The sequence below is a fragment of the Polypterus senegalus genome, chromosome 12 (assembly GCF_016835505.1).
Source record: "Polypterus senegalus isolate Bchr_013 chromosome 12, ASM1683550v1, whole genome shotgun sequence".
Taxonomy (NCBI): Eukaryota; Metazoa; Chordata; class Cladistia; order Polypteriformes; family Polypteridae; genus Polypterus; species Polypterus senegalus.
The window spans coordinates 139329091-139355687 of NC_053165.1; the positions used below are offsets into that span (position 1 = coordinate 139329091).

At 37.2% G+C, this 26597-nt stretch overlaps 2 protein-coding genes across 2 annotated transcripts; one reads left to right on the forward strand and one right to left on the reverse strand.

Moving 5' to 3' along the window:
* Positions 1 to 1105: 1105 nt before the first annotated feature.
* Positions 1106 to 12408, reverse strand: LOC120541707 (trypsin-2-like). Its single transcript, XM_039773588.1, has 5 exons — positions 12335 to 12408; positions 9585 to 9741; positions 8160 to 8419; positions 2124 to 2260; positions 1106 to 1372 (listed from the first exon to the last, which is right to left on the reverse strand). Exons 1-5 carry the CDS (start codon positions 12372 to 12374, stop codon positions 1223 to 1225), a joined length of 744 nt encoding a protein of 247 aa, XP_039629522.1. The 5' UTR covers positions 12375 to 12408; the 3' UTR covers positions 1106 to 1222.
* A 1527-nt stretch (positions 12409 to 13935) lies between these two features.
* On the forward strand, positions 13936 to 26480 carry LOC120541708 (trypsin-like). The gene is made up of 5 exons (XM_039773589.1): positions 13936 to 14023; positions 19855 to 20011; positions 23049 to 23308; positions 23936 to 24072; positions 26224 to 26480. Exons 1-5 carry the CDS (start codon positions 13984 to 13986, stop codon positions 26371 to 26373), a joined length of 744 nt encoding a protein of 247 aa, XP_039629523.1. The 5' UTR covers positions 13936 to 13983; the 3' UTR covers positions 26374 to 26480.
* Positions 26481 to 26597: the final 117 nt, after the last annotated feature.

Here is a 26597-nt window from a genome sequence, read left to right on the forward strand (position 1 = left end):
ACAGAATGGGCTGACAAGTATACAGAGTTTGTTCCTTTATTTATAGATTCTTTATTAAGTATTATAGTAAATGGTGTAAAGTGCCTTAGGCAGCTTTTTTGAAAATGGAAGCCTTCAGTAATCAATATCAAGGCTTCAGGAGTTCTTACTGCTAGAAATCTCTCAAATAATCACAGTGCTGTTTATTGTATGGCACAGAACAACTAACAAAGGGCCAGGAGTCACAAAGTATTTTATAAAACAATCAAGAAGGGGGTTGAGTCAGACAGATATTAAATGATACAGTGTAAATGATCACAATCTAGGCTGACTGCTGTACAAAACTGCACTAATGCAGAGATTCCAGTGCAGCTCTTTAGGACATTATTACTTTCCATGTCATCTTTAAATGTCTTGCCTTATGCATCATTGATCCAGGGCCTTAATGCCCGAAATGCAATTAATAATAATAATAATAATAATAATATAGAGCTTCTTTCCCATGCTCAGGGTGCTTATAAATATAGAGTCTTTTAGACGGTGGTCACAGGTCTTAATTGTAAGTAATCCCCTGATCTCTTTTTGTATTTGTATTCCATTTTTTATCTCAGAGCAGTATACTTGATTTCATTCATTTTTTATACTTTATATATATGTAGTAGGTATCCTGGCAGTATCTGTCACAAGTTATCAAGCAATCCTGGTTGGAATTCAAATCCATCTCAGAACTCATGAATACACAAATGCACACTAACTGATCCAGGTAAATAATAATATTGTATCTTTAAATGTGTCTTCTTGGAGCTGCTGCCTGTCTGTTTAAATTCCATCCCTGTCTACACATTAATCTCCCATCTGCGTAGCTTTTCCCTCCAGTAATTCTGTCTTTCATTCCACATTCCAAAAATGTGCATGTGTGTTATCAAATCGTAACCTAAATCTTAACCTTTATGAGGACAGAGTGTCCATCTGGCAAGAGGTCGCCTTTCTGCTTCTGGCTCTCTATGGTTCTGTTTAAAATTCAGTGATGGATGGACGCATGTGTTTTCCTTGAAAGACAGTTTCAAAGTTTTAGATAAAAAAATTAAAGGAAATTAAAACAATCAATAGATCAGGACAAATATGGTGTCACAGAAGGCACATGTGAATTTTTAATTATACTTGATAATATGAACATTTAAACTGATGGAAATCTCCGGTCAGTTAACACAGTTTTTAAGTGGTTCTGCTGTGAATGCAGTTCCTAGTTGTAGGCTAAGATGTTTTCAATCCAAGGCAGAAGAGCGCACACCTTAGTGTACACACCAGGGTGGTTGACTTCGGCACAACCGTAACCCCAAGAGACAATCCCATGGAGTTTTCCATTGCAAACAAGAGGACCACCAGAGTCTCCCTGTAAGTATAAAAAGAAGGAAATATTAGAAAAGCTGTCTTCATGAGCTATTGCTTCTGGACTTTTGGGTTACTTCCCCTGCACCTAGAAGATGGTAGAGGCACCATCTGTGGAGGATATCTCAGGTGCATCTGTGTAGGACCCTGGAAGGGCATTCAGAAACTGAATAAGTTAGAGCAGCAGGCTCTGACCCAGGACGTTTGAATTTGTCATGCAATTCGATTAAATTAATTGTTATTAGTAAATCATGTGTTCTAGTATTTAGGTGTAAGTATTTTCAATAAGGAAATTAGATCTTTTCCTTTGCTCAAAAAATTTGAAACAAACTATTATGTAATAGGAATGATCTGGATGAGATACTGGGACAGCGAAAGTATTTCAAAAAAGATTTTCAACATTTTTGTCAGATTGAAGGTCTTAACAGATATTTGTCTTGGGATTCATTTTCATCGAGACAAAAAGTTTACAATAAAAATATTTTAGTGCCACTGTGCACATTTTTAAGACCCTGAGTGGCAGTCCTTTTCTGTTTACCCCTGCATACCCATCAACAGCTGTCTATATTATGCAGTTTCTGTTTCATGGCTGAAGATAATTAAGAAGCAAATGAGGTCAACAATACATATTTTGAAAATCATTTAAGATCTTTCAATCTACAAAGTGTGCAAAATTAAGCTACTAATTTTGAAAGGTTACTGCAGGTGCAATATATGGAATGGTTCATGAAACATTGAAAGTAACACATGATTACCTGACAGGCATCCTTGCCACCTTCCAGGTACCCAGCACAGACCATGGTGCTGGTGATCATTCCAGGGTAGGAGTTCTCACAGTCCTGCTGGCTCAGAATAGGCACATCCACACACTGCAGATTGAAGGGATTGAAGACTAGAATGGAAGGAATACGTTTATTACTCACAAAATATACTTAATTGTCCAATTTTGATTGTCTATTTGGTGTTCATCAGTTCCTGAGAACCAAAGAAAGGATCTGATAATAACAAACTAGTCAGTCTAAGTTAACTCAACAGTCTCTTTTCCTGGAGAATCAGGACAAGCCAAGGGTTGAGACAACCCTGATTTAGTGGCTGAAATGAAATCAGCAGGAACAAGATGGAATTCTCTTCAAGGAATTGCAGATGCCAGAAGAAGAAGAGGAGGCTGACCAAGGAAAATATGGTGGGATTAAGTTGTGAAGGATTCAAAAGAAAGAGACCAAGGCACCTTCTAGGGCGTTTGTCATTTCTGTACTTATTTATTTCAGAGGCACCATTATGGAGTCCTGTCAAAACTGTTATGCAATAAAACGGAGGCAAGATAACACCAAAGTTCTCAAATACTGCAAAAGCCAGCAGCAGTGGGGGATAATAATTTACAGAATGGGCTGACAAGTATACAGAGTTTGTTCCTTTATTTATAGATTCTTTATTAAGTATTATAATAAATGGTGTAAAGTGCCTTAGGCAGCTTTTGTGAAAATGGAAGCCTACAGTAATCAATATCAAGGCTTCAGGAGGATCTGAAAGAACTCAGGTACCCAGAATTGAAGAAGAACATATGGGACAGAAAAGAATGGACAGCTATAACAAGATAGGCCGAGTTTCTTCATGAGCTGTAGTGCTAAGCGGTAAGGTAAGGTTAGATGTCTTTTAGCCTAAATAATTAAAAAAATAATTTTAGTCGAGATTTGAAGGTCTGCAATTTATTAGTATGTACTGCATTGCCTGGCAGCTTTATCTACTGTATGTATCTATGGCTCTCTGAGTGAAGGAATACTTTCTGACATTTGTGTGAAAACTACCTTAACCATCTTCCATCTGTGCCCTCTGTTCTTGTTGGAGAGCTCATTTTGACTAACAACTGACTTCCACTGTACTAATTCCTTTATACATTTAAACACTTCTATCATGTCAACTCTTAATCTTCAAAGCTTTAACTAAAAGGATTCCACTCCTTCAATCCTTACTTGTTGCTTCTATTCCATGAACCTAGATTAGTTTAGTTTCTATTCTCTGCTCTTTCTCTAGTCCTGATATGCCTGTAACTGGAATATGCACACAATATGGGGCCTTGATTTGTACTCTTAACTTAGTGTTCTTTTAGTCTTCATCATTACCTTTGTATGCTGTGTTCTTATGTCTACTATGAATTCTAGTTCCTTTTCATAAAGTATTCTTTTATGCTACATAGGCCATTTGTGTATCCAAACATACCTTTTTATTTGTTATGTTAAAATTTTACCTCCAGTTGTATGAAACTTCATGTGTCACATATCTGTCTAATTTTGAATTGAATTCTATGATTTTGCTGATTGTAGGTCATGTGTAAATCTACCTTCTGGAAGTGGTATTGGTGAGGTCTGTATATGGATCGCAATGCCCAAGAGCAGTAATGGGGGCCCTGTGCTGTACAAATTGTCATTGCCTGTCAGATGACATCTGAAACCAAGGTCCTGAGACTGATTTTGGCATCTTTCAGAGAGAACAGCATGTTCCCCAGTGTCCTTTTAAACTGTTCATCATGGCCTCCCTAATCATCCCCTGTCTCTAACTGGGTTTCTCTCTCTCTCTCTCTCTCTCAATCCTTCACCACCTAACTACTAATGTGTGGTGAGCATACTGGTGCAAAATGACTGCTGTTTCATTAATCTATCTATCTATCTATCTATCTATCTATCTATCTATCTATCTATCTATCTATCTATCTATCTATCTATCTATCTATCTATCTATCTATCTATCTATCTATCCAGTAAAGTGTTATACTTAAAAAAATGAGAACTTAGAAGTAGATTTCGACAAAATTTTGTCTCAGTTAAAGTCAGAAAGGAAAGATCAGACAGGAGTAACAGTCATAGAAGTATGTATATGGATCATTTTGGATGCTTCTTTAATTTCATTTTTTGGCTTTGAAAAATTAACAAGACATAATATTCTATCCTGTTCAAATCTGCTTACAAGTCCAGACACCCTGATAGTATGAAAGACTTAATGAATCTGCAAACGCCCTCCTGATGCCCATTTATTATATTAATCTAATATTAATCTATTAATTCAATTCATCCTATTCATACAATGTAAAGCATCATTCATGTTTCATCTAGAAAGTTTAATCAGAAATGAAGAGTGAACAACAATTGTCTGTAGTTCTCTTGTTGTTATCATGTTAATAGCTCTGTAATGGAGGGCACAGGTATGGTCGGTGGTACTTTCCTAGGTGTAAAGAACAAAATAATGGAAGGACTACCTCTTAGAGACATACATTCCCTTGTACCCTGGATGGCAGCATCCTTAGGGCAGTGCTTCTCAGGGCTGCATGGGATATGTAGTCTTAACAGGCAGTTCTGTTTGGGTCTTTTAGAGTTGCTATAGGGGAAGGACACTTCTATTGTATTTTGGAGCATTGTCTGATCTAGAAGTACTTCTAAGCTGCACCATCTGATGTGCCAGAAGTACACCTGGTCTGACTTTAAAAGGAGTCTCCCCATCTCAGTCAGATGCATGATGGCCAGGAGTGTATCTGGGCTCACCTGGAGAGGAGAAGGAGGAAGAGGAGGAGAAGAAAGGAAGAATTTTATTGTGATTATTGTTCTGACATGGACTGTGGGGTGATTATTTTGTCTTGTTAAGATATTTTAATAGTTATAAAGTTTGAATTTTATATCTTAAAGCAATTAAGCACATTTACCATAGTTTACTATGTAATGTAAAAGTGTTTCCAAGTAATCTAGGGCAACGGGAAGCAGCCAATGATGATAAAAAACTTTGTATGATGTAAGTAATCTAATTTTGTAACTTTTACTTGTTTATAAAAAGACCTCAACTAGCAGAAAAGGAATGTGCATCTTGTTACAGAATGCTTTGAGTGTCTAGTCACAGTGTCCAGTAATAGCAGTTCTCCCTCTTCAAAAAGAATAAATGGTTTATGATTTAAACTTCCTTCTGCCTGTTTCCTCTTAGAGGTTTGGAGTCTCCCAGTGGGTGATGGTTATTACTACCACAACTGGATCCCTAATCAAAAATTGTGATGAACAGAAGAGTCTTTTTGGACCTAAAATTCATGTTTATAGCAGTTTTGTTCTGGGTTGGTAATTAAGGGAGTTTAAAAGACTTGTGATACAGATAAAAAAAGTATAAACCCTGTCTTGCTTCTCTATATGAAGAAAACAAAGATTGTACCAGTTGAGTTTACCAACAAAGTGTTCACAGATGATGAAAAACTAATTGGATATTGATGGGTAATTTGTTTTGTAAAATGCTCTGAAACTGGCTTTACTATTAATGGTACTATATAAAATCAGCACAGGTGGACTTATATAAATGCCATCTGGAAGGCCTGGTTACCACTATAGGCTTCAGCAGACCTGAATCTCAAGAGATTTTTAAGAATTAGTGGGTAAATGAATTACAGATGGAAAGATAAAGGTTAATTTTCTCTTATCTGCAAAATCCTGTAGAAATCCCTTTTATCACCATTACTGAAAATGGTAGATTTAAGCAAATCTGTAAAGAGTTGTGCATAGTGAAATGTTGACCACTAGCTTTTTAGCTAAGTGGCTTTTAAGGATGTTAGATGCACTGGCTATATAAATAATGAACATTTAATTGATTAGAAATCTCAACCACGTAGGTAGGAATTCACAACTTGGAAGAAGTGACAGCAGAGTGCCAATTCAGAGAACTTGTAATTAGGCAGGTAAACGTAAAAGCTGAAGTGAGCAAATTTACTGAAGCTGTAGCAGGACCTTTGAGAGCTGGTGGGATTAAGCATTGTGTAAATTTGCCTTTTATTTTTTCATAGAGCTGTTGAGTGGAAGTAACTCCTTACTTCTACTTCTCCAGCACTGGTGTGATAGGAAGTGTGCCCAGGAAAGTATTATGAGTTGGTTGTTAAGATTTAACCATCAGTCTTGTGCATTACCGCCGCCAGGATTTAATTCAGGGGGGTGCATAAAGAGATTTTTTTCTTTCTACGCTCCCCCCCGCAACAAAAACTTTTTTTGTATATGTATGTGCCCATTAAATACCTGCCAATACAGTCGCTATCTCTGAACAGTACAGAGCAGTCAGTTTTTGCATAGATAGATTAACCACTTAAGGCATGACCTAATTTTTAATTTTCTGACAAAAAATCATCGACTTTTTTTTGTTATCATATGATCACTGGAATATAGTTAAAAATGTTATTGATGTATTCAGTGGCATAGGTAGTGCTTTTTCCTTAAGTTTTAATGTAATTTTGTAAGCACTTACATACAGCTAGACCTCTTTTACGCGGTTAATAGTTCGATTTCTGGGAGAACAGTACACTTTAGAGAAAAATATTTCAAATAAAAATTGTAGACATTGATAAGTTCTACAACTTTTATGATAAATATTTTCTCTAAAGCATACTGTTCTCCCATAAATCGGAACTATACACCGGCGTAAAAAGAGATCTAGCTGTACACTATATACTTGTATGTTGGTAAAATAGATATAATTATTTTTCGGGGTTTTAAAGTATTAGTGGCGTAGAAAGAAGGGGTTGGGGGAATTATAAATTTTAAAAAAAGTTTACATTTTTTTTCGCATTTGCATAATTATTTTGAAAATACATTTTGTAGCTATACACCTATACATATAATAACAATACACAAATAATAGCACGCTCTGAATGCAAAATATTATTATTTACGTAATAATTACAAAATAATGAATGCAAATTACAAAAATATACCACTATCGAAGCTTCAAATTATAATTAGATACTACCTTTTGCTTAAGACACGCCCAGTTGTCTTAAGCAAGTTGAGATGCTCTTTTAGAAACAAAGTGAATGATTGTTTATGTATAGTTGTAAAATGTAAACGTCTAATTGTAATTTAAAAATTTAAAATAAAAACTATTTTGTCGCGTTTTTTCTTATTATTGAAAGATTTATTTTTTTTCTCCATTTCCTTTTTTTTCAAAAGCTAGGGGGGTGCACGTGCACCTACTTGCACCCCCTGCCGGCGCCCATGGTCTTGTGCATTACAGTCCTGTGCCTTAAGCCGATGCCACATTATGTGAATACTAGTCATGGGGTTTGTCAGATTAGCCAACTGCTGTTGCTGATCCTGTCGCTGGACCATGTACAATTTAAAAAACTGAAAATGGCTGTCCATGTCACATTTACCAATCATTTGTTGACTTTGTAGCATGCCTTCCCCTTTTTCTGACAGCCAATAGCACGTTGCCTGTAAGAGCCAGTGCTGTATGAAGGGCTAATAGCTGTGGTGAGTTCAGCAGCAATCTCAGTCCTTTATTTCTTTTATTCCATTCTGTTTTAGTATAAAAAACATGAGACATCAGACAGACAAGTCTCTTATCTGTTTGTGAGGTCCAAAACACCCTCTGTCTTTATTCCTCAAGGCTACATCCTATACATTAAATTTCCGGATGAGCATTCATTGGTTTGCTCTCATGCACATTGAGCCTACCTCTTCCACTAAATACAAATCGACCCTGTTTGATTTTATTGTAGCATGTCACGGACTAGTTGGAGTGAGTTGCTGGGAAACATTAGGTGATCAGCTTCATGGGAGCACAATGTCAACTGCCTCCGACTCACTAAGATTATGTAAATGAACACTTTGACTTGAAGAGTCTGAGAAAAGACTGTTATAAGAAGTAGTCAAGTCAAAGCATTGATGTTTAGCTTATTGTTATTATAGTCTGAATTAAAAACCAACAGGGATCAAGAGTTAAGCTTCTCATTGATGTCACAAATTTCCACAATGTGTTTTTTGCTATGTGGAGGTACTTACCACTATCAGTTCTGATGTTGCCCCATCCGGAAACAACGCACATCTCCCCAGGGGTCGGACAGCTTGTAGGCAAGGGGACAGGCTGCACGTACGCAGTGAATGTTACAGGGTGGGCTAACTTCATCAGCATTATGTCATGGTCCATGGTCTGGTAATCATAACTTTGGTGCCAGAAGATCTGATCCACAGCCATCAACTGCTCTGTTCCTTCATGCTGCCAGATGTGATGGTCTCCCAAAATCACTATCTGAGAATAGGGGCTGGGAAAAAGGGATATATTATGAAAATTTTGCCTTTCAAAATTAAAAGCAACTTCTGTGATTTAGTGGCGTGATGCATTAATAGCAACAAATACATGTTTGAAATCTAAGGTGGGTTAGCATTTTTGAGACCCCTGAACTTTTCTTAAAATGCCTTATTTTGAATTTTTGCTGAAAAGTACCCAAGAGTGTTAGCCAGAGAAAGTCCACCCAATAAGCTGACCTATAAAGATACTGTGTCATATTTTCATAGAGACCTATATAACCGCAGAGAAAGACAGCAGATTTCATTGTTAGCTGGAAAGGAGTAACAGCACAAGTTAATGCCATGATCAAGACCTATTGGTCACTTTTCATGTATTAGTAATTGTTCTCTACATCTGGGGTTCTCAAACTCGGTCCTGGGGGACCCCTGTGGCTGCAGGTTTTTGTTCCAACCAGCCTGGTGTTTTTAACTGGACTCCTGGGCTAATTAAGTGAACTGTTGTTCCCCAGATTACCTGTTTTGGGAACAATATACAAATTAGAAAACTAAGTTTGGTAAAGAAAAAAAGAAAAGTATTAAAATGTACTAAGCGGTTATATGTATTTTTTTGTTTTTAACAGTACAATATTTTCATCTTGATTGTCATTCTACTTTTCTAGGTGTTCTAATTGTTTAATTAATCCATTATTTACTACTTTGTGGGGCTGACGCTAAAGTAGGTGCAGCCTTATACGACTGAGTGTTGTTTGCTTGGATTTCTCCTCTGCTTGTTTTTAATTGTCATTATTAAGATTTAATGAATGGAGCAAACTGCACAGAGAAAGGGCAAAATATAATAAAAAGAGAGTTAAGTATTTAAATCCATAGCAAAAACAGAAATATTTCTAAGTTTCTTATACAGTAAATGTAAAAATCATGCTGCTGTGCTTTTCTGAATGTAGAATAAAAGATAAATAATACCAGCTAATTAAATGACATCAGTGCTATCAGGTGTTGTCACTGATTAGGAATCTGGTTGAAACAAAAACCTGCAGCCACAGGGGTCCCCCAGGACCGACTTTGAGAACCCCTGCTCTACATTGTACCAAATTAGTAGTAAGAGGCCTTGTTTTTCTAGACTATATTGTGTTCAAATCACGTACTATAAGCAAGCTGATTTGAAACTGTTCTCATACTCACTTGTACCAGCAGTGGGCAGCAGAGATCACCCACTGGTCGTTTATGAGGGAACCTCCACAGAAATGGTATCCGGCATTAAGTGAAACCTGCCAAGGCTGTGAATGAGGATAGCACTCGTATCCACCAATGATTCTGTCATCATTAATGGAGGCAGCAGCTAAAGCAGAAACAGGGTGGAATTAACATGTCAAGCTTGATTAGCAGTTGCTTGCATCTCCAGCTTTGGTTTCTCAAATCAAATGAAGGTCAAGCATGCCAACATACAATTCCCACATCTATACTTGATGGTGTAATTTCACCCCTTGTTAGACATCTCTTAAGTGTAAAAGAACTTGATTTCACTCGATGCCATTGTCACTGCCTTCTTGTTAACGCTCTGTCCCATTTTTCAGCACTAGGCCCCATTTTCTTCCTTGTGCTTTAGTCTCTTCCAGCTTGTGGCATCCCTGCACCATTTCTACTATGCCAGGCTGCCTGAGGCACTACATTGTTTCTCAGTTTGAATTTAAATATTAAAAGGATTAATGACTTTCAGCCAGCTTAAGACTCTTACTACATTTACCAAATTAGCGGTAACTGAATAGGCTATAGAGCACTGCATCTGCATTTATTAGCAGAAGCACACCCACCTATCACCACCCATGAGATGCTCAACTGCAAAACCAGCAGAATCCCTTAATCTCTGCCACTGTCTGAAACAAGTCCTCACTGTGGTTCATTGCTCAGCTTGCCATCACACTTCTGTTTTCACATCACCTCCTTCTATGGCCTAACATGTATTATGCTTATGTCCTCACACGTCTCTACTTTGTCAAACTCAGGTCTGTGTGCCTTCATAAAATATCCTTTATTTCCATCATTTTGCCTGTTTTACTGCTCTCTGTGCCCTGACACCATGGTCTGTATGGTGTTACATTTTTTTCTCCTCTATTGCCATATATATATATACTCATATGCCAGGATTATGTAAGCCATCACACTTAGTTGCCTTTGCTGCTCTGTGTACAGTCGTAGCTTTGGTACATCTATGCCCTCACCCTATATGTCTTCTATTTCTTTCCTATACCTTTATATTTTCTATTCTGTCTCAACATGGCCGTTTTGTCCTAACACTCACTACCCAGTTTGTCTTTGCAGTTAAGCATCTACCCCCTCTGCCCTTTCTTCCCTATCCTTTCTGTATCCTCAAGTCATTATCTGTATACTTTGATGTTCATTGCTCATTGCTTCCTCTCACTCAATGCCCTCTTATGTACTTACACTTTATTCATATGTATTCCATCCTGTCCATTCGTATATACCCTCAGCACTGACACCATGGTCTGTATGTTCTTCCATTCAATGGTCTCCATGCCCTCAAACTCAACACCTTGTATATAAACTTTCACAGTCAACTCTCGGTGTTCTCTTTATGTGTCCACATTCACTTATCTCACAATTTTTGGATTCTGTACTCTCTGAACTCTTATAATCAATTCCAAGTAGGCCCTCATGGTCTTGCCTCTAAGAACTTTTACACCATCCATTCATGCATACATCAACCTATCCATCCATTCATCCTTTTTTCTAAATTTGATTATCCAGAGGATGATTGGGAAGCTGGAGGCTATTCCAATTTAGCATTAACAATCCACTAAACCATCATAGTCAAATGCCCTGTATGCCCACTTTGTCTTCCCCTTGAGCTCTCATTCTCAATACCCTGAATTCTCTCAATGCCTTGCTCCCAAGTATTTAATCTCAATGCCCATATCCCTTTGCTACTTTGCCACTTAGCCCTCATACACAAAGCTTTCTATGCCCTCAATGACTGTCTCTCAATTCTAATACTCAGATATACTGTTTACCTGTGATACTTTACCTCTAGGTTTTCATAGTAAATGCTCTGTTTTCCCTCACCACCTTGTCTCTAAGCCCTCATATTCAATGCTCCATACATCCTCCATTTTTTGCCTCTAAGCTCCCATACCCATATTAACTGTCCTCCCTAATTTCATTGACTTTAAACCCTCATACTTAACACCTCTGTATGGCCACACATCCTTTCTTTCATCCATCTATTCATCCTTTTTGTAAACCTGCTTATCCAGAGCAGGGTCACAGGATAGCTGGAGCTTCTTCTTGCAAGCACTGAGCATAAGGCAGGAACAATCCCTGGACAAGATGCCAGACTATTAAATGGTGAACACACACACATCAACACAGAGCTGAGGGCCAGTTTAGCATCAAGAGTCTGCCTAACCAGCATGTCTCTTAGCCTTCATAATCAAATGCCCTGCATCCCTCACTGCCTTACCACTTAGCTCTCATGTTCAATGCCCTTTATGTCCTCACTTCCTTGCTTCTAAGCTCTTAATCTGAACCCGTTATTCATTTGTTGCTTTACCAGTGAGACTTCATATTTAACGCCTCCTACACCCTCAGTGGCTTTTCTCTCAACTCTCATCCTCTAATATCCTGGATGTCCTTAATGCCTTACCTCTATGCTTTAATATTTGATGGCCTGTTTGCCGTAATGTCCTTAACTCTAAGCTCTAACACTCACTGCTCTGTATGCCACCACTGAGTACCCTGTAAGCCCTCACACACTAATCCTGAATGCTATCACATCCTTGCCCTTACACTAAATACTCTCGATTCCTTCTTATTCTTGTTTCTGTGTGAACGATTACTTTCTAATTTCTATTTTTCTCATTTCATAAAGTCTTCTTTTATTTAGAACATGTTGGCCTCTATTCCCAATTAATTACCTGCCACGCCAAGCAGCAGAAGCAGAACAAATGCTTGCATGTTTCAGGTAGATGAGCTCACCCCAAGTCTGTCGTCCATGGCCCTAAAGAATTTTATACTCAAGTGGCATGTCTTATCAGTAACCCAATTTGAGGCCAAAATGACAAAAGTTAATCAGTAAGCGTAGTACAGAAGTTCAATCCAGAAATGTATGTTTGACATAGATATAGTTACTAGAAGAAGCAGGTGCTTGTGTCCCAACAATAGTCAGCCATGTGATGTCCTGGGTTTAATTCATGCTCTGTTTTAAGTGAAGCCTAACCTCTCCGGTGTCCCTACATAGCACAGCACAACATGACCTAAATAGCCACTCATAAAAAGTGACTCAAAGCAGTCTGATGACATCCCAGAAAAGGCAGTAGAGGGGATAGGGAAGGAGATGTTAGTTAATGGAAGGTGACCATAGCATGTTAGATTGATTGGAGGCTCTAAAGTGGCCTATGCAATTGACTGGAGTTTTACCCTATAATGGACAGTCATCTCTTCCAGGATTTGTTACTGTTCTGTGACAACTGCTGCCCAGATAAGACCATAATATCTCCAACTCTGTAAAAGAATAAACATTTTCAAAAAATGAATAGGTCAACAGATGGGAGGTATGTAAAAAAGAAAAAAAAACTGATACAGTAAAAAAGAAGGCATGGAAAAGAAAAATTGGCAGTGGTCTCCCCTAGAGTTTCTCATATACTCACATATGGGGATGGGTAATTGAGGAGTAAACCACAAGACAATGATTATATTTTTATATTATGTACATTAAAGAACCATCAACAACAAATCAAATCAAATTAATAATATATTGAACAATTATTATAAAAGTAAATTTGAATAAATCGGACTATGCAGCTGCATGAATAAAAGGTAAAGTACCACATACGGTTAGCAGAAATAGCCCAAAAGTTGATAGAAATCTGGTTTTTGTACCTAATACTTGTATACAAAATTTGGTTGACCTAAGTAAAAGCATACTCAGGTTATCATGTTTACATACACAGAGACAGGCACACTGACATAATACCAAAAATGGTATTCTCAGACTCAGGGAAGTCTGAAACATCAACATTCATCACAATTTCGAAATGGAATTTTTGGAGGATTTCAATACTTTCCCTATACTTCAAATACGAGAAAGTCAGGGAGGTCTAAAATGTTGAGATTCATCAAAATCTCAATATCAAAATATTGAATGGTTACAATATTTTCCCAATACTTCATATACGAGAAAGTAAAAAGTAATAGATGATAAGAAAAAAAAAACCCAGTGATTTTCAAAAGACCCTCAAATGAAAAGCACTTGATTTATAATCTTGTTTTCTTTCCCACATGGAATATTCATGGATTTTTTTTTTTATTTATAATGTTTGATTACACAGTTTAATTGTTTGAATTAGTTCAATGAAAGATAGGCTGTGTGATGGCACCATTTGGTGAAATTTACTTTAGATTGCTGTTTTGACCCAAAGTACAGCTTGAGGACAAGCTACCATGGCCAAAGAATTAAAGATTAACTTAAGGAGGAGCGGCTCTCCAAAAATCATGATGTGGGCGCTATAAAATTCTCAGGAGACCCTGCCATGTCCAAGGTGGGTGTCTGAGTTGATTAGAGAAGATGCAGCTGTTAGCAGCCGTGGTGCTCTTTGGAGCTGCAGGTATAGTAATCATTGAACACTGCTTTCTAATGGTGTGCACTATGAAAGGCACTATAGAAAATCATCTGGTGTTGATTGGTTGATTCAGTGAGTGTTTTGTGCACTGGGGAGCTCTTACTTGCCTATTTATGTTGTTATTTTTCTGCTCCATCATCTAGCAATCACATAAACTTCAGTAGAAATAGCACTCATATTCCATCAAGCTTAACAAGTTTTCTTGTGTTAATTTCTTCTTACATTTATTTATCTAAAAGTTAAGTTACCCTGCACAAAAGGAAATTTCACAAATGTTTTGCTGAAATTTTGCAAAACACACATTTACATTAGTGGGTTAATATTTAAAAGTTATGTGACATTGTTGGTTTACTTGGGGGCTGGCAAAGTTGAGATTTTTTTTAAATGCTGAACATATATAGCACACACATGGATAAATAAAGCAGGAATGCCCACATTCTTTTTATTAGGATCACTGAAACGATAGAGAAGACAAAAGGGTGAAGTTCTCACCCAAATGGAGAACCATCTGCTAAATGGCAAAACATTGATGGTTTTTGAGGTGCCTAGTTACGTGAAGTTGGGTCAAGGCTATAAGATGCATCTTCTAAACTCTCAAATTATATTACCTGGAAAGTTTCAAGAGGGTGAGCAGAGGTGTAGGAAGCGCATTAACACATAAAAGCTAAGTACATGATTAGTGCCCACTAAAAAAAGCAGACTTAGTCTTTTTAATCAGGTGGGATCTCCAATATGGTGATGTCTCCATGTATAGTCAGTGTTGTAAAGTTACAGGCAGTGGAAGGGACCTTGGATTGAGACACAAGTGCTGGAGGACTGACCTTATGTATGTAGGTTAAGTGACTGCACACTAAGATTAGACAAGCTGGTTTATTGGACATTGTCATGTAGGCTACATGTCCATAGATGTTGTCAAAGGTGACAAAGGAGCAGTTGCCTTGCTAATCCTAAAGCTGTGAGTCACATCCTGATGCTAGAGAAAAGTAGCACTGGTAAAAAAAGAGATGTAAAGTTTATACCGGCTGTGCTTGAATCTTTATATTAGTCCGGGCTATTAAGGCTACATTCAGAGTGCAAGTAAATGTGACTCCATTCTGATTTTTGGCTCATATTTAATTTATTATGTTTGACTGTTCAAATTAATTTTGCCAGCGATTCAAATCCAAAAAAATATATGATATTTATTCCGCTCTTGCAATATTAATAAAAAACTATGTAGATTATATTCAGCCAAATAGAAAACCAAAAATACCAGCAACATTCTAACTGCTGGCATGCTGGCATGAGATTGTTTATGGTGCAGGATGTCAGTGAATTCACTAGCTCACAATCGCAAATGATCAAGAAGATGCTTTGAGCGGAATCATCACTGCTGGATGTTCATGTAGAAACCTTTGGACACAAGAGAGGAGCCAGTGGAAGGGTCTGATACAAAACAGCAGTTTGACAATTTTACAATGATAGGAGGCATTCGATTATGGCAACTACTCTAGGTGTGACATTTCACAAAACACAAAATAACTGGGCTGCGTTGGAAGGCTTTCTTGTTTTTTGTGTCCTGTGCCACAGGAATAAATAAACCAATTACCCTTGAATGGCCCTATACACAAATTTTTTCAAGGGTACTGTCTATTTAACCTGTCTGACCTAACAGGTAGGGTGATGGAGACAGCACAATTATAATCTTAATATTCAGCTCCAGAAATCAAAAACATAAATTAAATTTTCTACCTTAAAATAAACGGATCAGTTAAATCAAAATATATTGGTTATTGTTAAACATTTACCCATGATTCCTGTATCCTCTCATAACATATTCATCGAAGAAAGCAAAATCACTATCTAATCAATGCACAATGTCAGGGAGTGTTTCAATACGACTATAGAGAACTTTTTAGCATGACAGAAGCGACCATGAACTGTGTAATTGATCAAGTCTTAAGTGGTGGTGAACAATGAAGGATGATAGTTTTAAATCAAGTTTTGTAAGACCATTTGATAGGTGCTTATATGTTGAATTACATCAGCCTTTAGTCAGTCAGTCACCCAAGAGTTGCGGTCTTGATGCTACGTTGATTGTCTTATTTTATTTTGAGACCTCTGTGTCTCCTGTGCTACACTAGTTTAAAAATTATTATTATTATTATCCCCGTGACCCTTTATTCGGATTCAGCGGGTTATAAAATGGATGGATGGATGGATATTATTATTATTATTATTATTGTTGTTGTCGTTGTTGTTGTCATTGCTATTGCTGGATTTTAACCTATATTGTAGCCTATGATTTTCTGAGTTGTTAAGTACAGTTCTTTTCCTCCACCTTTAATATACCACCTGTCTCTGACTAAGCTTAACTGGTAATATTGCTGGGTGACATAAAGTATTTAATTTGTAAAAGGGATGAGTAATAAAAGAAGTGAAAAGTGAGTCTGCCTGTGCTTGATCATTGTGCTTTTCAGTATTTGCCATGTTCATCCTATTTAATGTTTACAGATTAAGGCATTGAGGAATCTTTGAGGCTTTTGGAAGGTGAAGAAGTTCAGAAGTTTCCAAGGGTATCTGATTAATATAATTGCTGTTATAGCAGGTAGACTGTAGCAAAGCCAGTTCTCAGGAAGGTGACTCGGAAGAGGAGTTTCAGCAGGCCGGAAATCAGAAGTGACATCATAGGTAGAATGTCTGTAAATCATCCATTCTGCAGAGGGAGGAAGACAAAAAAGGCAATAAGTCAAAGTCCCACCCCCTGGCTTTGGAGTGCAGTTACCTGTAGATGAGCCCCAAGGTTGTCTCCCATACGTACAAGTGTGACGGTGTTTATAATGTAGTGATTTGCTGTTTCTGTTTCATGTCTATTGTCAGAATTGTCTCTCCTATTATATAAAGGCTTTTACTCTAATCTAATTAAAGTGTGCTTTATTCTTCTTCTAGCCTTAAGTTTTCTTGTTCCTTATTTTAGAATTATTTTTATTGTTGATTCAATTTCTCATATGGAATTTGAATTTTTGATATTGATTAGCTAATGAGTAAAGTGCTTTGAGGATTGGAAAGGTGTTATATACTTTAACCAAAATGTATTATTATTATTCATGATTAGTCACAAGTGTTTCTTAAAAAATTGATTTGCTTTATCTTATCAGTTATCTCTTGTTAATTAAAAATTATGCTTAGTAAATATAACTTAATTATCAAATATTCTCATTTAACCCTTGCATACATGGGACACTCAGAAAACACTACTACATACCTTAGGTCTTTAGTGACCTAACATATACTTATATACTATATATACAGTATATATAAATCAAGTCACAAATAACCATAATTGTGAAAACTTTTATTAAATAACTCTTCCCTGAACATTATCCATCCTTTTAAACTAATTCTTAATATTTTGATATTTCATACAAAACCTAAATAATAACATATTAAGCAGTCATAATGTATTACTTGGCACAATAATCATACACCAGAGATACATAACATGGCTCCTGGGACACACTGCAGCGGTCAACTGTTTTGCAGTTCAGTGACAATAAATATACCGTATGTGGCACCTTCTGTGCTTTTTGTCCATTTTTGCTTCTATAAGAAGCTGTTTCAGATGATGTGACCTGTGCTGTTTCACTGTGCAGCTGCTGCAACTGCTTTCCCTCCTTCTCCTTCATTCTCCCCCTTGTCTAAGCTCTGCCTCTCTGCAGTTTCCTGCCTAGAACATTCATGATCTGAGAGCATCAAAAGTTATCATTCTGCATGGCCTCATTTTGTGTTGTTCATCATTTGTCTCCTCGCTGCCTGCTTCTGACTCGTCATCTGTCATCAGTGATTGAACTCTTTCAAGGCTTGCCGTGTTGATAAGCATTGACGTATTTCTTTTTTTATTTCTTATCTCTCTAAATGTGTAAACGCCTAATTAATAAGCAACAAGACAGAAACACTGCTATAAAGAACATATATGTGTTCAAACTTTGATTATAAATGCAGCACTTGAAATGTGCAGGTAAAAATACTGACACTTTACCATATTTAGTATCAATAGTGACCCTATATATTTTAGGAAAATAAATGATCATGATAAAATAATTTTAAAATATTTTGCCAGATTTTGGGAAGTAAATTGTTTGTTTCATGTCTTTGGAACTGTGTCTGCACTGTATCATTTGATGAGAGCTGTAAACATGAGTTTGCGGGTCACTAGTGACCCAAGGTATGTATACAAGTGTTAAAACTAAGTTGTGGAATGAATTAAAACAAAGCTTAGACCTTCAGAATGAAAAAATCAAAAAAGATAGATAGATAGATAGATAGATAGATAGATAGATAGATAGATAGATAGATAGATAGATAGATAGATAGATAGATAGATAGATAGATAGATAGATAGATACTTTATTAATCCCAAGGGGAAATTCACATAATAAAGCATGAAGTATACTGATACAAAGAAACAATATTAAATTAAATAGTAATAAAAATGAAAAAAATTAAAATAAAATTAATGTTCGCATTTACTCCCCCGGGTGGAATTGAAGAGTCGCATAGTGTGGGGGAGGAACGATCTCCTCAGTCTGTCACTGAAGCTACTCCTCTGTCTGGAGATGACACTGTTAAGTGGATGCAGTGGATTCTCCATGATTGACAGGAGTTTGCTTAGTGCTCGTCGCTCTGCCACAGATGTTAAACTGTCCAACTTTACTCCTACCATAGAGCCTGCCTTCTTAACAAGTTTCTCCAGGCGTGAGGCATCTTTCATCTTTATGCTGCCACCCCAGCACACCACCGCGTAGAAGAGGGCACTCGCCACAACTGTCTGGTAGAACATCTGCAGCATCTTACTGCAGATGTTGAAGGATGCCAACCTTCTCAGAAAGTATAGTCTGCTTTGACTTTTCTTACACAGAGCATCAGTATTGGCAGTCCAGTCCAATTTGTCATCCAGCTGCACTCCCAGATATTTAAAGGTCTGCACCCTCTGCACACAGTCACCTCTGATGATCACAGGGTCCATGAGGGGCCTAGGCCTCCTAAAATCCACCACCAGCTCCTTGGTGTAAAAAGAGATTTCCTTAATATCATTTTCATTTCCACTTGATCAGTGATTCCCAAACTCTGTCCTGGGGACCCCTGTGGCTTCATTTTTTTGTTCTAAAACAGATTCACAATCAGTGATAATAACTGAAAACAACTGATCTCATTTGATTAGCAGCTCTTTTTTCTTTTCTCTTATTCTGCATTCAGAAAAGCACAGTGGTGTGCTTTTTACATTTATAAGACATTTAGAGATATTTCTATATTTTCTAAAACATTAAATGCTTAACTTTCCTGTTGTTTTCCTATTATTTTCCCATTTATCTGTGTAGTTTGCTCACTTCATTTAACTCTAATAGTAACTTAGTAACAAGCAGACCTGACACCCAGAATGATGAAACCTACAACTACTTCAGAGTCAGACCCACTAATTGGTAAATGATGAATTAAATAATCAGAACACCTGGAAAAGCAGACATCACAAAATATAACATGTTTTACAAACCAGAATCTCAAGTTTGACTACTTCTACTTTAGTTGTATTTAATGTCTCTTTTTTGTCTAAAGTTACAGTATTTCTCCTAAGGAATTATAGGAGAAATATCTGTGACAAACTTAATTTTTAAATGAAACATAAATGAGAACCTCTTTTAAGTGTCATGAGTCATCAAAGATCAACATTTAATCAGTAACATTTTCCTAAGTGAGGTGTCTGTCATGGTGTCTGTTTCTAAACTGCTCGACCTTTCTGGGTTTGCTGCTTGAATATGATGTTCATGTCTTTCCCGCAGTGGCCAGTGTATGTGGAGATGACAAAATCATTGGAGGACGCGAGTGCAGGAGGAACTCTCAACCCTGGCAAGCTTCCCTCAATTACGGCTACCATTACTGTGGAGGGTCCCTCATCAATGATCAGTGGGTGGTCTCTGCTGCCCACTGTTGGTACAAGTGAGTCGAATATTTTTTTATTTTCAGTAATTCACAGATTCTTTATATTTAACATATGGATCAAAAAGTAACCATTGTAACCAATTAGAAATGTAAAAGATACATTCAAAACTCAACTTTTTGAGTGAACTGCAAGAGTCCTGACATGAACCTCCAACAGCGAGCACATCACAGCCATCCTGCTTCACCTTCACTGCTCACTGTGTCTTACCGGATTGAGTATCAAATTCTGTTATTGACCTGCCCACTAAGGTCTTCTCATTCTGTGCCCCACACTAACTTGCACTCTGTGGGTGACAGCAGGGCCTTCAGCTGTATAGCGCCCAGACTTTGGAATGACCTCCCAAAATTAATGACATTAGCTGACTCCATTCATTTTTTTTAACTCATTAGTTTAGGAAGACATTATGAGATTTTGCCCTTCTATCTGTCCAGGTACTCAGGGTTTGCATTTTTATCACAATTTATGTTGTTTGTTCAAGATTTTTTGTAGTATTATATGTTGTATTTTAGTCTGCATTATTGCCTTTTATTCTATTTGAATGTTTTAAAAAATCCTGTATTTATCTTAATTTAGTGAAAATATTATTTGTAGCCAATGTTATATAGGTCCTGTTGTTTTTTCTGAATTTTGGGCAGTGTGCTATACAAATATTAATATTCTTATTAGTATTATTATTATTAGTAGTAGTATTTTTTTTTTCTTTTGAATGCCCATCATTTTTAATAATAAGTGACAAAAACTAGAGCAGTTCTATATAAGGCAATTAGTATATAGCATAATTCAGTGTAGAATATGTATTGCCGTATTCTTTACATACATGTTTAAAAATATTAGATTGGCTTAAATGTTCATTCTAAATTGGTTTAGAATAATATTGCACACATGCATAGTACATTTTAAAAAACACAATCTCTTTTATTATTAACGTTTTACTAAATTCTAAACATTATAATTATATTGAATACTTTGTTTCATGAATTTAAACGAAAAACTGTTTTTAATTAACACAGATCTTGATGATTTTAATTTTGTCGACATGTTAAATGGCTCTCACAGACCCGAACACAACGTAAGTGTTAAAAATGTATTTCACAGAAACGATCCGTATTGTTTAGTTTGATGTATGACATGACATGATGGCAGAAACCCTATGAACTTCACAATGATACGTATTATTTGGTTTGATGTACTGTTTTCCTTCTCATTTTTATCGCTTAATTTCTGAACTGGTCCTTGGCCCGACGTTACTTTCCGGGCTTTGCCGAGACCTGCAGAAACCTTTCAAAAGTAATTTTACGATATCTGTCCTGAAATGACGGAGACGTCAATTCCAGGTCTGTAACTGCAGGTCTACAACTGTGGTTACGTATGGTGCTGTGGCTCTGCAAGTGGATATTATTGGATGAAATCAGGATGAGGCAGGAGGAGTTGTGTGCAAGGCATTAAAAAGGAACAAAAGTCACTTAATGAAAATTACAAGCAAACACAATACCAAAGACAAATGGTGGACATTACATTCACATGTTAGTAACTTTGCTGCAGTAATTATTTGATTTATATCAGGTTCACATGCCATTTAAAGCTTAAGGCCAATATGGCAGGCATCTTTTGCAGGCTCATTTGCGATGTGTGATGTTAACTCAACTTCCGTAGTTTCATTCTAGATTACAAATTGTGTAGAAAAACAATGACCTGAGAGATATCACTGTCATGTTGCGTAAATAATATCAAATTTGCATTACTTTTCATTTCTGCTCACTATTTATTTGGAAATAATTTATCATTTTACAGTCATACTCTGATCTTTTGGTGTTGCATTTCTGTGACCTCAATGACTTATCTGATTTTTCAGTTGTCATTAGAGACAGGCTGATTGTTGTCAGATGGATGTGCTTTGTGTGCTTAGGTATGCAGGTTCACTTAGGCCACTCTATAAAAAGGCAAGAGCTACAAACAACAGTTATTCTGAACTTTGTTAAAGGAGAAGTTAATAGATAAATGCAAGGATTATAGAAATTTGATAACTACATATACATGTTGACATATAAGACAGGACGCAGACACACTGGACAGACAAACATATAACATGGAGAAGCTGGCTGTTTAGTGGTATTTACAGTTCTGCTTTATCTTGCCAGAGATTAATAGTTTTGTGATACCAGGTCTTTATGATGCGTGATGTTGTGTAGAATTGTTGTTTTGTTGTTGCACTGGGTTCAAGTGGAGGATTCTTCATGTGTTGAAGAGGACTCTTACTTTTTACTTCATGGTTCTTGCCAGTGCTGTGCTGCTGCTTGCCTTCTGCTGTCTTTTCATATTGACAGACATTCAATATTGGAGAGGCTTTGCTCATTCTGGCTCAAGTGTTTAGATGCTGATATTCCCTTCAAGGAATGGCTACTCTTAAGCAGTCAGCTTAGGTTAGCAGACTGGATCTCAGCTCTCAGGCTCACAAAGAGGAGCATTTGTCAGCGTTGGCTCTCCAAGCAAGAGCAGCTCATAGCTTTCTGGTTCAGAGATCAGGATTCAGATGTTTGCAGTCAGTTTGGAGAGTTCCCACTTTCTGAGAGAATGCCAGAGAGGATGCCCAGGGAATTCAGTGAATGTCCATTCTCTGGTATTTTTTGTTTCTTCTCACTTATTTTTAGAGATGAGGTTCATATGATTTTAAAGGAAGATTGAACCTTCTCCTGATTTAATTAAAGTAATTTACGATTACAAAACCAATGTTTTTAAATAGGCGAGATGTTCTGTTCACCTTAGTTGCCATCTCTTGAATTATAGGCAAGAAAGCCTAGCAGAACTGGCAGTGTCCACTTTGTCCTACACCATAAACCCAGGACATTGAGGTGTTAGCAGTGCTAATCAGTCCACCAGTGGATCAGTCCACTAATTGTATAATGCAATCATTTTTTGGTTCAAAATCAGGTAGTGCTATTCAAGTTATGTCCAGTGCTGGTTTTATATCTTGTACAGATTGATGATGAAGGTACAGCAGCTGCTTACTCACTCTTTTCCTGTTCTGTTGTTTAGCCCCTATAGCATGCAGGTGATTCTTGGAGACCATGACCTGCGTGTATTTGAATGGACAGAGCAACTGATGAAGACAGACACTATCATCTGGCACCCATACTATGACTACCAGACTCTTGACCATGATATCATGCTGATCAAACTATTCCACCCTGTTCAGGTCAATGAGTTTGTGCGGCCAGTCAGTCTGCCCACTGGCTGTCCTACAGCTGGGATGTCTTGTGTTGTGTCTGGCTGGGGTAATACCCTCACAGATGGAGGTACTTACATAATTTTACATAGACTTGGTTGAATTGGTGACATTCCAATAACTACATTATTATAGGTAAGCCAGTGTATGCATTGTGTACTGAAGGTTCTTGGAGGTCAAATGTCAATATTCATCATGAAGTAAATTAGGTGTTATGGCTGTCCAGAGTAGGGTCCAAAATGTAACAGATCTTGTCAGCTTAAAGACTTAACCTTCATCTGTCTTAGCTACTTACAGAATTTAAAGAATCATGTGTTGAACTAAAAGCTGAAAATCTGAAACACAAAACTGACTTTCATTCCAAAATGTAGATCTTCATCTGCTCTTAATCTGTACTTACTTAAGACCTTCTTCTGTTATAACAGAGTCTGTAGATCTGAAAACAAATGACACATAGGATCTTGAGCATGTGGTGTGCCAAATAATCACAGTAGAATATAGACCAATGCTAAAATCATATGTTATTATATTTCTTTGCTAAACTTTCAGTAAAAAACAGACCTGATCACATGAAGCCCTGTTTGTAGACCCCCAGTTCATTGTAAAGAGTGAAAAGCAAGATTTGACAGTGGGTCAGCAAGAATGTGCTCAAAGCCAGGATACATTTGGCCTTACTTTTTGGATCCTTTTTTTACAGTGAACATGCCAGACCGATTGCAATGTTTGGACCTACCCATTCTGAGTGATGTGGAATGTAATAATGCTTACCCAGGCATGATCACAAGCACCATGGTCTGTGCTGGTTATCTTGAAGGTGGCAAGGATTCATGCAACGTAAGTGTGTTTTGTTCCAAAATTGTCTGCAAACTTATATAATCTTGTAGGGATCAACCATAAAAAACACTATAGCCTATAGAATCGCCTACTAATCAAACTGATTCATAAACGTTAAAGAAGAAGAAACCTATTTGTTCATTTGGAATATGGCAGTAATTGGTTGGCCTCCTCATTTTTTCAAGCTAGGTTGGTATGCATGGTACAGTGGTGCTTGAAAGTTTGTGAACCCTTTAAAATTTTCTATATTTCTGCAAAAATATGACCTAAAACATCATCAGATTTTCACTCAAGTCCTAAAAGTAGATAAAGAGAAACCAGTTAAACAAATGAGACAAAAATATTATACTTGGTAATTTATTTATTAAGGAAAATGATCAAATGTTACATATTTGTGAGTGGCAAAAGTATGTGAACCTTTGCTTTCAGTATCTGATGTAACCCCCTTTGCAGCAATAACTGCAACTAAACGTTTCCAGTAACTTTTGATCATTCCTGCACACCGGCTTGGAGGAATTTTAGCCCATTCTTCTGGACAGAACAGCTTCAACTCTAGGATGTTGGTGGGTTTCCTCACATTAACTGCTCGCTTCAGGTCCTTCCACAACATTTCGATTGGATTAAGTTCAGGACTTTGACTTGGCCATTCCAAAACATTAACTTTATTCTTTTTTAACCATTCTTTGGTAGAACGACTTGTGTGCTTAGGGTTGTTGTCTTGCTGCATGACCCACCTTCTCTTGAGATTCAGTTCATGGACAGATGTCCTGACATTTTCCTTTTGAATTTTCTGATATAATTCAGAATTCATTGTTCCATCAATGAAGGCAAGCCGTCCTGGCCCAGATGCAGCAAAACAGGCCCAAACCATGATACTACCACCACCATGTTTCACAGATGAGATAAGGTTCTTATGCTGGAATGCACTGTTTTCCTTTCTCCAAACATAACGCTTTTTATTTAAACCAAAAAGTTTTATTTTGGTCTCATCCGTCCTCAAAACATTCTTCCAATAGCCTTCTGGTTTGTCCACGTGATCTTTAGCAAACTGCAGACGAGCAGCAATTTTATTTTGGAGAGCAGTGGCTTTCTCCTTGCAACCCTGCCATGCACACCATTGTTGTTCAGTGTTCTCCTGATGGTGGACTCATGAACATGAACATTAGCCAATGTGAGAGAGGCCTTCAGTTGCTTAGAAATTACCCTGGGGTCCTTTGTGACCTCGCCGACTATTACATACCTTGCTCTTGGAGTGATCTTTGTTGGTCGACCACTCCTGGGGAGGGTAACAATGGTCTTCAATTTCCTCCAATTGTACACAATCTGTCTGACTGTGGATTGGTGGAGTCCAAACTCTTTAGAGATGGTTTTGTAACCTTTTCCAGCCTGATGAGCATCAACAACTCTTTTTCTGAGGTCCTCAGCAATCTCCTTTGTTTGTGCCATGATACACTTCTACAAACATGTGTTGTGAAGAGCAGACTTTGATAGATCCCTGTTCTTTAAATAACACAGGGTGCCCACTCACACCTGATTGTCATCCCATTGATTGAAAACACCGGACTCGAATTTCACCTTCAAACTAACTGCTAATCCTAGAGGTTCACATACTTTTGCCACTCACAAATATGTAATATTCGATCATTTTCCTTAATAAATAAATGCCCAAGTATATTTTTGTCTCATTTGTTTAACTTGCTTCTCTTTATCTACTTTTAGGACTTGAGTGAAAATCTGATGATGTTTTAGGTCATGTTTATGCAGAAATATAGAAAATTCTAAAGGGTTCACAAACTTTCAAGCACCACTGTATATTATAAACTTTGTGCCTGAAAGTGTGCACCATTTAAACTAAGATGACACAATAGTGATGTCTTACACTAAGTTAGTAGAAAACATTGTACCCATCTTTCATACAGTGACCAACAGGTCCCTTCACTCTTACATTCAAACACTTATCTAAATTTCACTACATCACTTCTGCTTATTCCTACAGGTATCTATCTATCTATCTATCTACTGTATCTATCAGCTTCCAATAAATGTAGATATTATGCATGCAAGCCCACTCAATGAGAAGTTTAGATTAGATTAAGAGCTGAAATTGGAGTATGCACATGCTGAAAACTATTATTTTTTTATTATTTTCAGGGAGATTCTGGTGGTCCCCTTGTGTGTAATGGGGAGCTCCAAGGCATTGTTTCATGGGGATATGGCTGTGCTGAGAGATACTACCCAGGTGTGTACACTAAGGTGTGTGTCCTGATGTCCTGGATCCAGAGCACTATAGCTTCAAACTGAGTTACTCAAGATTGCCTCTTCTGAATCACTTCCAGCATATTGGCCTCTACAAGGAGGTGTGTCTCCAGAAGTCTTTTTAAATAAAGATCTTTCTGAACAACTTTTAAGTCATCAGTAGCATCAATAAATGGGTTACAAAAAAACTTCATCTCTCAACTTCTGCCTCTATGCATCTTCTCTCCACTCGTTGCACATGTCAGATTGCAGACTAATTAAGATCAAAT